The sequence below is a fragment of the Pleuronectes platessa genome, chromosome 24 (assembly GCF_947347685.1).
Source record: "Pleuronectes platessa chromosome 24, fPlePla1.1, whole genome shotgun sequence".
NCBI classification, from domain to species: Eukaryota; Metazoa; Chordata; class Actinopteri; order Pleuronectiformes; family Pleuronectidae; genus Pleuronectes; species Pleuronectes platessa.
Genome location: NC_070649.1, coordinates 3,338,629 through 3,352,749, shown reverse-complemented (window position 1 = coordinate 3,352,749; position 14,121 = coordinate 3,338,629). Strand labels below are relative to the sequence as shown.

The 14,121-nt window shown below is 42.6% G+C and overlaps 1 protein-coding gene across 1 annotated transcript in view; it reads right to left on the bottom strand.

Moving 5' to 3' along the window:
* Positions 1-14,121, bottom strand: part of zranb3 (zinc finger, RAN-binding domain containing 3) — a 63,391-nt gene that overhangs the window by 45,897 nt on the left and 3,373 nt on the right. The window contains exons 3-7 of the mRNA XM_053416926.1: positions 9,324-9,348; positions 8,883-9,061; positions 6,461-6,692; positions 2,648-2,733; positions 980-1,151 (exon numbers count right to left, since the gene is read on the bottom strand). Coding sequence (XP_053272901.1) covers positions 980-1,151; positions 2,648-2,733; positions 6,461-6,692; positions 8,883-9,061; positions 9,324-9,348 — 694 coding nt within the window. The remainder of the gene's footprint in view (positions 1-979; positions 1,152-2,647; positions 2,734-6,460; positions 6,693-8,882; positions 9,062-9,323; positions 9,349-14,121) is intronic.

Sequence of the window (14,121 nt, the reverse complement as noted above, 5' to 3'; positions counted from 1 at the left end):
TTTCTATATCTTGGATTCACTGTGTCCATATGAGAATGTTCTGTTCTTGAGGGTAAGTTTGATAAGAAACAATGTTACCGGAGGAAAGGGAGGATTTAACCGGGTGGAGATTCAGGTCCGGTGTCAAAAACCAGATAGAAACATAACAAATATAAACAGTATCAGTCATGGAAACAAGTGGAAAATGTGAATACAGTCGTGGAAATGGAAAGCAGGATATTACACAGTGATATTACTTTGTCAGTTATCATAATGAATCAGTTATGTTTCCCCTCAGAGACAAATGTATTATTGAAGAAAGAGAATTGTCTACAACTACTGAAATGTAAAAGTTACCATGGAGAAACTTGCTAATAGATTTAAAATATAAATCAAAAATGCTCTTTAGTACTCTACTTTAATATTTTATTATATTTCTATTCCAATAAAAATTCAGTGACAGACATTGTACTTTTTAATTCCACTACAGTTATTTGATATTTACTTTTCAGATTTAAAATGAATAATACAAAATAGTCTTAACAAATATAATAATTATAGTGTGATTAATCAATTTATAGAGGAACTTTAAATTAAATCACATTTAAACTCAGGCTGAAGCATGAAGATTCATTTAAAATCAAAACAAGAGTTTTTTCCCACTCAGAAAAAGAGCTCGATATTTGGTGGTGTTGATTGATACAAGAATAAAAACAATTAATTGAAATGAAAATTAGCTGAGGCAAACAACAACAAATTAACAAATATCGGTGTGATTTGTTGGGGAAAGTTCAGTGAATCACTCCCCGTGTGCTGAGAACCTACAGAATTTAATATTGGAAACCAGCATGAAACTGGGCCTTCATAATTAATCAGGATGTCACAGTAGATTTGTCATTTTGAAGTTATCCTTGTGGCCATGTATGAATTGTTTTGACGAATAAATGAATGGGTAAAACAAACAAAATGTCTCCCTCCACCCCCCCAATCAGAAAGGTACCTTAGCAGCCTCCTTGGGCAGGTCGAAGGGGATTCGCTGTCGGATTTTGGGGGGCAGCTGAGTGAGCACCTCCGCCTTGAGACGACGGATCATGATCTGACTCAGCCGCTGGTGCAGCTCCTCCAGGTTTGACGCACCGCGGCAGTCCCACTGTCTGCGACTCCCAAAGTACCTGGGAGACATGGAACTGGAGCTGAAGCCGGCATTTTTATTTTGTATTTTTTCAGAGACACGTTTCTCACAGAGTCAAACTTCCTCAGAAAACCTACTTATTTACAGCACTGGCCTGAAGGAATAGTTAAACACATATAAACATTCCCACCTGGGAGCTGCCCAGTAGCACAACAGCCTTCCACTGTTTATCGCTGAGCGGCTCTGCTGGAGCAGTCCGGGGATCAGCTTTTTGCTTAAGGGCAATTTGAAGAATGGAAACTATTTTGTCTAATGGCCACAGCAGCAGGTTCATCCCGAAACTCACCAGCAACTTTCACAATTTATCCGCCAAATGGATTTTTAGAATAGTACTGGCCCTCAATACAAAGGCTGGTTATCTGCCATATTGGCTGGAAGTGTGGACAAAGTTAACAAGGCACTGCCAGAATTCACTGTTTCACACTTCGATTTTCAAACTTGAAGTTGCTGAAGGAAGAGAGAACCGACTCACTTCTTCCAAAACAACATTTATGCCTGGTTGTGAGAATTTGAACCAGGAAATATGCAGCTGACTCCTGGACTTCACTATTAGGAAGGGACGGCAATATGAACACGTTATGGAACCGCCTTGTGATTCCTCTGTTGTATGAATCCGTGTGTGTGTGTGTGTGTGTGTGTGTGTGTGTGTGTGTGTGTGTGTGTGTGTGTGTGTGTGTCTGTGTGTGTGTGTGTGTGGCTCAGAACGGTTTTCCCCAGCCACACTAAGTGCCATTATATACAAACTGTTATCATTAATGGCGTCGGGCCCATCCCCAACCGAGCCGCTGACTTTGATGGACATCCAAAACAATGTATTTGATGTGTTTGTTCACACATGTAACTGATCGTCACTGGGAACCAGCAGCCAACTGGCATTTAAAGCTTGGCTTCAGTTGCCGTCTGGCTCCGACAACAAACCTGCTCTGCAGCTCCGCCACTCCAGACTCAGGTAGAGGCCATCTTACCCCAATGCTCACTTTAACAAAAAGACTGAGAATTAAATGGTAAGTGAGGTTTAATGAAACTCGGCTAATTTCACCAAGAAAAGACAGAAATCAGGTATTAGTACACTTGGAGAAAATGAGTTTTAAAATATATATTTAAGTTATTTAGGAAGATTGATAGCACTTTCATGTCAGTTCCAAATGAAGCTGAAGCCATCAGATGGCTATCTGAGCTCAGCATAAAGACAGAATGAAGAGGGGGAAAGTAATATCTTATCTTGTTGAATTTGTGCTAGTGTTAAAAATAAGATGTGGTTTAATCGGAGGTTATGTGATGAATTAATGAGGTTTGTGTATTATTTCCACAAATTCTTACATTTCTGACAGAAAAATATAAATTACATCATCGCGTGGATTATACAATAAACTAAATTTGAATACAGTAAATGTAACAAAGACTATTGGAAGATATGAGGTTATATACGTTTGTGTGACGAGTGTGTTATTCTGTGGGTCAGTGCTGAAAGTTCACCTGTAACGGGCGTTGCAGAATTTCTTGGCGAAGTCGGTCCAGGTCCCAAAGCTCTTTGGATAGAGGGCTTCGATCTGCATGAAGAGCTGTGGAAATACAAACACACAGAAAATAGATCTGAGCCGTTCACCCCACGTAGCTCACATGGTCATGGTGATATCACGTCAACCAACCTGATTGCAGTACCAGGACATGACCCTTTAAAAAAAGTGGTTCTTCTATAACATCATATACATTTGAAAAACATCTCCCAGACAAAATGGGAAGACTTAGCAGTAAATCATGGAGACGCTTTCTACCTCCCAACTTTTCAACTTCTGGCTTGTGAAAGGTGAGAGCACACCATCGCTCAAAACCTTTTTTTGGGCTTGAAACACAGAGCTTACCAGCGCTCACGATTAGTCTGCTGTCACAGAGGAAATCTTGTGTGCAATCTATTCAAGGTCCCGTCGCCCTTCGCCTAGTTTACCAGTCCTGGGTAGAAGGACTGGGTGGTAATTTGTGTCAGCGCCAATTAACCAGGTCAAACCGTGGTGCGGCAGATACGGATCTGAGAGGGAAATGGAATTGGATCAAATATCAACGCTCAGCTGCTAAATCGCTGCTGACACGGAAAAAATCGTGCGTCATCACAAGATCATTTTTCGGGACTTAATTTTAGAAATACAGATAAATTATGAGCTGCCGGTTTCTGTCGTCAGAGGACAGATGTGGTTTATCTCACATTGAAGTCCAGACGGCATCACGTGCACTGCCACAACCCTCTAAGGATCCGTGTCCATTTTGAGTATTTGCAGCAATTTCTGGAGTAATGACAGGTAATCATCAGCCGGGCGATCTGGATAAACCGCTATTCTAAAATCATCACTTGTTCAACAGGAGCTTTGCATTTTCACCCCTCACACTGTTGATATAATAGGTGGGTGGAATGAGGGCACATCATGAACAGTGCACCATGCCCTGAGCTGTGTGCTAACTCGATGTCAGAGCCACAGTGAGTAATGATGGCAATGAGGAGACTGGCACAGAGGCAGGGACAGGTCTTATCAGGTTTGTGCTGCAGATGATAAAATGTTATATCCAGTTTCAGATTCTAGTGGCAGAGACGGGGAGAGAGATATCGAGAAAACTAACCTCACCACTGCAGGCAGGCGAAGACAAGATGGCATGTCTCACACTCACATATTCGCACACTCAGGAACACACACACACACACACACACACACACACTTTCCCGACGACACACCTTCCAAAGATTTCTTACAAGTACGAACCTCACTTCATTTTTGGAATTAATTAGCCGCCTGAATTTCATCAGTTAATTATCATGATCGGGTCTCGGCAATAATTAAGTTTTGCTCACAGCAGCGAGATGACAGTGAGATCTGAGTCGTGTGTCACCCACACACTTACACACAGTCAACACAAAACCTGTGATGTCAATCCTGTAACGTTGTTGTACCTTTGCACAACAGGGACAGAATCTGGAACACAATACTTCACACCAGCGCTTGTGATTCTACAGGAGCTCCCGGTCAGTATAAGAATTGATTTTAATATTTAATGAAAACATATTACTGTTCTTTCCTGATCTCACACTTAAACACTACTTGCTAAGATCCTGATCGTATGCATACCAGAGCGTGACCTATGATTTAATCCCTTTTTAAAACAGGTTTTAATGCCCATTTCAAATTCTAATGTTAAGTGTCGTTCTTAAAGAATAACTCTGGTGATATTATATATATTCACGGTGATGTGATCAAAAGCAGACAGCTCTAAGTACGTATTCACACCTGTCAATAGAATCATTAGAATGTGTCTCCGGTGGCCATTCGCTATCGGATCTCACTTCGCCGCTCTGTATGTAAATAAACACGTAGCTGCATCGCTGCTGTTCATAAAAGACCAAATGTGATGTTGTTTATAGTCAGAGTGACGATGAAAGATGGGTCTATTGTCAGTGTGTGTGTGTGTGTGTGTGTGTGTGTGTGTGTGTGTGTGTGGGTGCAAGTTGACGCTGAGTGGAAAAAGGATTTTACTCTTTTTAAATAGCAAGGAAAAATTGAAAATGTGGTGCTGGTCACAAATAAATAAAGGTATATAAAACACAGAAAAAAAATTGGTTATGAAACTACAGCAGGTCAGGGGACGACAGCTGAGTAGACAGTGTGGCCTTTGTGTGCACACAATAGACCGTATAAAAGATGGATGACGCGTCTCCACTTCCTCCCACTAACCAGAAATAAAGCCAAAATATCCGAGAAACAAACACTGACACCTTGAACATTTGGAGCCAGAGTGCGAGCTGCTCCATGTTCCATCTGCTAATAAGGAAGAAGCTGGATTTATGACGTCCACTGCAGCCGGCCACCAGTGGACGTGGCCAATTTAAAATAAGATATCAACATTTGTCAAACAGTCCTATTAGGGACTTTTTTGAAAAAAAATTGGAAACAAGATGTTTTTTGGAACTTACACTTTGATTATTGCTTATTTATCATGAATATTTATCTCGTAGAAAAAATACTAAAGATGTGATTCAATGTTTTCCGGGGGGGGGGGGGGGCTGAGTTGCTATTATTGTCGGAATGATTATTTTATGCATCTTTTCTCGACTTGGGAATAGTGTGGAAGTAAAGTTTTATAAAATTCAATGTGCAACAGTTACAGAGTCATAGAAAAGCTACATCGCAGGTTATGAATAATTACGAGGCGGTGTGTGTGTGTGTGTGTTGTGTGTGTGTTTACTGGAGAGCTATTCATAAACAGGATGTTTTGCATATGTTCCAATTTTTCTGAAAACAATCAGCAGTCGGAATTGAAAAAAAAGAAAAAAAGATTGTTTTGCACATCAACCGTATATTTGGTTCTGCAAACATAATAAATACATCGACGTATAACCCATAATTATTTAGCAGATTATCATCATGATGATTTAAGCAACAGAAAAACATGGTAAAACCAGAAGTAGCACCGCTCCTGAGGCTGCAGTGGAGGACTCGAGTGTAAATGCCAAAGCACAAAGCTGCATCTGTGCCCCGTCATTAGGACACAGTGGTCATAGAGCACTGGTTATTGATGCTGTATTGTGTCTTCACATCGAGAGCCTGAAAAGATTTTCTATTCACAAAGTCCACTTCATCCCCTGCAGCTGCGGTGATGGAATACGCCCGCAATCTACATCCTCAATATAACATATATAAAAATGATATAATAAATCATTATGGGGAAGGGGGACGGCTCCGGTGCTGCTCCACACACCGTGGTCCTGTGAACAGCCCGCCTTATTGTCTCTAAATTCAATAGTTTTCCCCCGTGTGCTTCTTTTTATTACTCGTCTCATTTATTGCGGTGCAGTGTCTGTTCATATCGGGCTTTTGTAAATGAAGTTTTTGCAACAAAGGTTATTGAAATAAGTCGGCGGGATCCTTGAGGATAAGTGATGCCAGAGAGAGTTAATTGGCTTTTTCAATGTTGGATCCGAGTATTACCTGCTCGGGAGCAAGTTACCATGGCGATCAACCTGCACCGTGGAGTGAACCACCTTTTGTTAAGAGCCGGGGCTGATCCTGAGTCAGCCCACTAATCTGTCTTCCTGAGTTCGGGCTCACAAGGAGGTAATATCGGAATCGGTTGAGTGTCGTTTTTCCCCTCATTAGCTACAGAACATCTTTAATTTTTCATAAAAAATCCAATGTGGGGTTTAGAATAATTTTGGATGTGTAAGGTATCTGCAGTCTGAAAAATAAAACATCTCTCCTGTCCCCTGTTAAACGTCTATGCTCTTTCCATTTGATCCGGTTGTATTACCTCCTCGGGTCGACCCAGGGCCGGGGTCCCGGTGAGCAGGATGGCCCGCTTGGCTCTCTGAATGAACGGAACCAGAATCTTCGTCCGCGCCGCATTCCGAGACTTGAGGTAATGTGACTCGTCCACCACGACCACGGCAAACTGCTGCCTGGTCAGAGCCTCCACCAGGGGGCGCGAGTCTGTGGTGAGCAGCCCATAGCCCAACACCGTCACCTTGCTGCTGCTGATACCCCTGGAGGGACACACACACACACACACAAACACACACACACAGATCAACACAAGGATGGCTAGTTAACATTACTTTGTGTGTTCTTACTTGTTGCTTAACAGGGGCTAAGGCTCAATTTATCAATTCATCATTTGCTCAATAACACATCAGATAATCAATAATTGTCCATTTGGAATAGCTTGTTTTGTTTGACCAGTATTCCAAACCCTTAATATATTAAATCTACAACAATGAAAGTATTACAAGTAGTAATATTCACATTAGAAGATCTGAAACAACAAAATGCAGAAACATAGAGAACAACCACCATGCCCCCCCCCCCAATCCCTCAATAGTACATGTTACCCTTGACATATATGTATCAATAGTTAAACACATATGTACTAAAAATCGGCTCAGATGTTCTGGTGTTCACTGACTTGGCAGCAAAGCCATTAAGGCAAAGAACAGCAAACTTTTGAAAATGGCCGTGTGGACGTGATGAATGTGAAGACAGACCGGGGAAGACACACAGGTGTGGACACAGTGCCGTACTGCGACTGCAGCTTTTTCACAAATCTCCTCTTCTGGAGCACTTAAGAAATCCATTCCTGGGCTGTGCTGCAATTTCTATATCATCCAGGCTGTGCGCCGAGCTAACACAAACACACAAACACACACACACACACACACACACACACACACAAGCATATTCACGGATAAACAAACAAACACAGAAGCGACATTCAGCTGCATGAAACTCAATAAGCATCTCTAAGAAATCAAAAAACGTTTCCAGCATCTGTCAAGCTCAAATTCTTCGCCTTCGCCACATACACACACGGACACACACACACACACACACACACACACGGACACACACACACACGTTTCCGAGCTGAAATAAACCTCAGGTTCCATTCCTGTTCTACATAAGAACAAGTGAATCAAAATACAGGGAGGAGGTGCTGCATAATTTTTTTCCTGCCTCCTTGTTCAGTCATTAACACATCCAGTTCAAGGACACGTTTTTCCCAGAAGGCTTTCACAACCTCTTCCCACCCCATCTGTGATGTGAGGTGGGAAGGTTTTTTTTTACCCCTCTCTCTCTCTCTCTCTCTCTCTCTATGCCACAAATACAGAAAGTTTGTTTCATTCAAAAATTAAAAAAACTAAGGGAACTAGGGGAAAGTTGAGGAGATAATGAAAGTGGCTGTTTTCAAGGCTCACACTCGACACAGCAAACCTGAACCAATATAACCAGCTGAGAAAATGAGTCTCAATTCTCTACGACAGCATTTTCCCACTTCCTGCGTTGGAAAAAAAATAAAGTTTCAGTTCGTGTTCAATATTGCAGTGGACGCCTTGACATGATTTGTCTGTCAGGTCTGTCACACACCGGCCTCTGCTGGCTCCTGACACCGTGGGACATTTTGAGATTAATTTGTCAGCCACAACTTTTCTGTCTGTCACACGGCTTCACTCTCACACCGAGTGGCCAAGAACGCTCAGGTTCCTAATAGCATCTCTTTAGGTAAATCATTAGCACTGGAATGTGTAGAGGCAGAGAGCAGGAGAGGTGCTGACATCAAACGCTGCCACACTCCTTTTCGAGGACAACCTCCCCTTTAGTTCAAATAATGGCTGCAGCCTTTCACTTAGGTAATCCTATGTACGATGAACATAATCCTGTGGATTATGTACTTTGCATCGATATCCCACACATATTTATGAGCCCTAAAGAGACCTGGTGTGCACTCCCACAGAGGCTCTGGGTCTGAATGTGCAGAATGCCTCTTATCTGCTCGATAAATGCATCGTTTTTCTCCGTGAATGATTTTTAAATAAATAACGATTTATTGTTTTGGCATTTTCTGAAGAATTTAAAATTCACAGTCAAATGTGCTGGGTTTCTTTGTCATGCATGATGGTAAATTGAATATCTGGGGTTTTGGCCTGATGATTGGACAAAACAAGCAAAATAAAGATGTTACTTTGAGGTTGAAATCATAGACTGGACTCTTCTTCCTCCCACTATACAGAAATAAAGTTAAAATACCCCACATATGAACACAGCCATCTTGAAGTGGACTTAGAATTAGATTGTGGAAAAAGATAAAGCATTCAGCTCATGTTCAATATTTGAAACTAACATCATTACACACACGTGTGGCCTGGAGCAGGTGTTGGTGGTGCGGTGGGATGACCTACATGGTGTGGCTCTTGTTCTCCACCAGGTTAATGTCTCCAGGCCGCAGCTCGGGGATCCACCTCTCCAGCTCCTCGATCCAGGGATATTTCATGGAAGAGGGCACCACCACGAGGAGAGGCCACTCCTGCCGGAAGGCGCATGCCACCGCGATGGCCTGCACCGTCTTCCCAAGACCCATCTGGACCGAGCAAATCAACACACGGCGAAGGGGAGAGAAAAACAAGTCACCGACGCTGTGATAAATTGCATATGACGGCCGAGCTGATGCGAGGCCCAAGAGTAATATGGTCTCAGAATGATTCTTGTGTCAAAACTGATTAGGCACGTGGGAGTGCTGCACAGGGCTGACAAATTTATTTGGAAGGCATGCAGCGAAGTCTCAGGTAAGTTTTCTTTTGGGGGGGGAACAGATTTCCTGAGCCAGCATTGTGTGTGCTTACCTCATCAGCAATCATACATCTGTAAAACAAAAGGAAACAGAGGAAACTTTATCAGATGGGTGCTGAGACGAGGAAATTACTTTGTAGGCCAGACAAATCCTAGTTGCTATAAAAAGACAGAGTTCATAGTTGAAAGTTTTAAAGGACAGAAGCCCCCTGCAGCAGGAGGGCTTTGCTCAAGGGCACAACAGCATTAATCGGGTGGGGGGGGGGGGGGGGGCATTTATTCTGATACACATGCCCAGCTTGTCCAAGGATTCATACCAGAAACTGTCCTGTCACATCCAGACCTCTCAAACCTTCCTGGCCACAGTGAAGAGTCGTGAGACCTTAACCTGTGAGTTAAGGATGCACTGGCACTTTGTTTGAGTTTGAGAATTGTTGCTGCTATTTAATATTAATGCTGTTGTTCCTAATGAATATTTCAGATTGTGTTGTAGCTGAGAGTCCTCGGAGAGACTTTGCAGAGTGTTCCCTGTGCTCGGGTTCATCCGGTTACCTGGAAGAGAAAGTAACGTGTGGCTCATGCAAGCGACATCTAATCACAGTTTAAATCCCGAAGTAAAACGATAATAACATTAAAACGATACACAAAACTGTTCTTTTCTTTTAATGATCTAAATTTAGGACATGACAAGCTGCCACACACAAACCCCTCTCACATTCTTCTGGTGCTGCTGACAGGTGCAGCACGAGCGACCAAGGTTTTTTAGCACAATTAACATTTAATCGATTAGTGAGTCAACAGAAATGTAATCTGCGATCTACCCCTGCTAATCCTGATGATGCTTTTACATCTTCACTTTCATATTTTGAAGAGGGTGAGATTAACAGCATCAGTTCACCTCGTGCTCTGATATGATGTTTGTGAAGCTACAGAACATCAAACTACTTCCCTTTACAAAGCACATTATAAGGAACAATGAGAGCTGGACACATGTCCTCCGCTGAACTCGTCCCCGTGGAAAAAGTGCAAATAGATCAACCTCTGGTTCTCTCTGCCCACTGCGTTTGGGCCCATTGTCGTTGCCTTGCTTATTCACAAACGCTTCCAACATCGTGTCAGAGCAAATAGTGCAACAGAGCGGCTCTGAATACCTCAGACACACTCTCTCATTATTCTTTCTCCTCCTCCTCCACCTCCTCCCCCCATCTCCGCCCCATTTCTCTCTTTCAGCTGAGGAACATGATTAATGTGCACCTTGCCACTGGTGGTTTTTCTAATTGCCAGCACACCGGCCCAGTCAGCGCAATGTGTGCACGTACGCACATATACACACACACACACACACACACGCCACACTCAAATGGGTCTTATGTGTGTGAAAGATGCACACAAAGGAAAAATGCATGCAAAAAAATACACAATGAATGCACAGGCACATGAACAAAAGGAAGTCCACACATGTTAACGTATATTTGTGCAGGTGCGTGTGTGTGTGTGTGTGTGTGTGTGTGTGTGTGTGTGTGTGTGTGTGTGCGCACATATATACACGCACCCACACCCACAAACCGGGGAGGGAGTGCGGCTGGGGCAGGTGCTTGCCATTTCTCAACACATTAATCATCCTCCTTTAAATAACCTGAGCGTCGTCTTGACGGTTTGAGACTGCGAGGATGCTGCGGTGCTGTTGCCTGACGACGGCACGGTCCCTGTCAAACGCATCTTTTTAATGTTATCTCTGAAACCCACAAGCCCCAAAGTGTCAGGGAAATGGGCTCCCCACCCCCCCCCCCCACCCACACCCACCCACACCCCCACCGCCAGAGCTGGCTACGATGAATTGATGGCTTCGACCTCTGCACAGTGATGTGTTGTGTGGCCCCGTGTCTAACCCCAATCTTCCAGCCCGGCTCCGGTTCTCTTCTGAGGACCGGAGCTCCGGTGCACCGTGGTCAGCGGGGGAAACGGCTCAGAGGGTGGACGCTGCACAAAAGGCTGACTCGGAGGATGCTCCCCTGCACTCGGCTCGGACTCACTGAGCTCACTCACACACAGCTCTGGGTTCAGGGTGCACATTTGCTGTGTGGTGTGAATGTTCTTTAAATCAAATCAAAGTAGCCTTTAGCAGGAAAGGTTTTGGCTGGTGTCTTTTCTCATGCTGGTGGAAGATGGAAGATGAATGCCTGTTTGAATAGCGTGTAGGACTTTAAAAGGAAAAGCTATATGGGGCAATCGAAGATCCCCAACTTCAGCCCACTCTTCTGCACTTCATCTAAAAGCTCTTATCCCTGTTTTTTCCAGTGGTGCTTAAAAAAATAAAGTTTTGTGCATGATGTACAATTGTTACACACAAATACACAAACCAGCTATTTCTTGTCTTGAATGTTTTTAACTACCTTATCCCAACCACAGAGTGACATTTAAATAATCTGCATAAATACATCACATTTCCAAACGTCTAAATTGGAGACATTTGCAAAAATATACATAACATCATTAGATGGCAAATTACCCATTAAATTACATGTTCATCATACAAATGACAAATTTAATTCCTGAGCAAAACAAAACAACATTTAAGTCTGACTGTACACGTAGACTGTAAATAAATACGTACGACAAAAGCGTGTTGATCGCCACCTAGTGGCTGGCTGCAGTACAGGTCCCTCCATGTTAGCTGATAGGACATGGACCAGACAAAACAGGATTTAATGTTGATGTCTCACATTATCAGACCAAGCAGGAATATGAATGGAATATTGTACTAGCAACTCATATAAGCCTCCTAATCGTAATAATAAGGTCAATAGTCAGAATTGGATCAAAGATGAAGATGTGATTTTGTTGTATTGTGTGAATCACTTCCAAGACTCATAATCTCCTTTTGTGTACATTAAATAGGCTCTCCGCTGATTTCACACATGAGGATCAGATCAATTTAGTCACTTCTCAGTGTGTGAACACAGATCCATAACATCCTTTGTGGCCTCGGAGGCAGATTTCTAAAGCGTGAAGAAGAAAAAAACAACCCCTGGTGATGTCATCGATATAGGCTCATAGGCGAGAGTACAAGTGTGGTGTAAATACATGAACTTGTGTGTTTGTGTGTGTTCAGAGGACAGGCTCCGTCTCTGGAATAGAGTTCTCTCAGTAATTTGACCGTCACAAGGAGACACAACACAGTGTGTGTATCGATCGCTGCTCGCATCAGGAGAGGAGGCCATATTCAATCAAAGCACGGGCGGCCATTTAGAAAAATATTCTGGATGAGTGAAAACAGGCTGAACATGCACTGCTTCCAGCTGCAGTCGACATCTTAATCGAAGTTTACAACAGCACTTAATTGATGGACTTATAGTCCCCCCTCAGAGTACTGCATTTTACAAATGTACCCTGGGTATATCCAAACAGTGGTGAAGGAAGTACTCAACATTTAATGTAAAAGTACAAATAAATAGATAGAAATGTGCTTTACAAAGTAAGTGTATTTTATTATATCCCTCTACTGCTTTTCAGAAATCCAATGCAAACTTCTGCCCAACTTTCCAAACAACACTATCAATCACATCTCATGGGTTTTTATTATCATACCGTGACACAACTGTCCCACATTATCCCTCGTCTAACTCCATAAAACTCACTCACCCTCCTACACAGACGGATGCGGCGGACTCCGTGAGTATTGCAACAACATTTGATGTTTTGCTTCGGTACGCTTGATGTCTCCGGTTGTGAAAAAGCACAATGACGGTGAGATTTAAAGGAGGAAATGCACCCACGGATCCTCCTACACCGTTAGATCTCTAACATCAATCCGTGACGTTCTGTGGATTTCAGGAGTTATTCTATAATGAAGCGCTCTGACATTTATTTCTTTGTCTGACAGCCTGCCTCATCCAGTTCCACCTCAGGTAGTCATCCTACATTTCCCAGAATTGTTATACTCCTTCCTCAAAATCCAACATGTGTGAAACTGCACTGCACTCAGGTCTATTCAGGTTATTGCCTTTGCAATGAGTCTGTTGAGTATCAGTAAAATAAATCGGCTTCTGCTTTGGTTTGATGTTCTTTCCAAGGCTGCTGAAGGAACAAATAAAGAACAGCAGGGAGCATCAGATCAAGATTACTGTCAATAACAATCACTTTAAGCTAAAGTCATCCTTGCTGTCTGTCTGTCTCTGAGTGCACGGGGGGGAGATGTGGATCAGGGGTTGTGGTTTGCATTAATTCATTTTTTTTTCGCCACCATTTTCACAAGAATCGTCTAAAATGTGAGCTACATTTGAATAAAAACATAGCAGCTGTATTATATCCCATTACTGCTTGTAGAAAGTGTAGCACCCAGAATGTGGTTTAGATGGTTTCCTTAATTGGCTTCATGTTTTTAAGCTTTTAAAGCTCGTCTCTCGCCTAAAGATTCTGTAAATTCACATGCACGTGTCTTTTTTGTGGATTACCAATACATGACACTGCTTTTATAATAATATCTTGCAGCCAGCTTTTAAATGCAGATTAAAAACACTCATCAAGTCACGTCAAGTCATTTTTTAAAGCTCATGAAGCAAACATTCATTTTATTATATTTATAGATAAAATCTGGCGGCAAAATTGGCCATCGGTCAGCTGGTAATAATGAGCTGCCCACCTTTTTTTTCTGAGACCAAGGACCCATTGTTTCAAACAATTGCCATCAATTCCCAGCAGTAAACCTGCCACACTTATTATTTTGTGAAATGAAAGTGTGAGAAGCAGCTTTTTCTTCTCCTATTTTAAAGGAAGAGAACTTTTGACTTAAAGTGGCTAAAATCTATGAAGACCCTCTGGGGCGAGAGCTTTAGTTTGAGTCAGGACCTC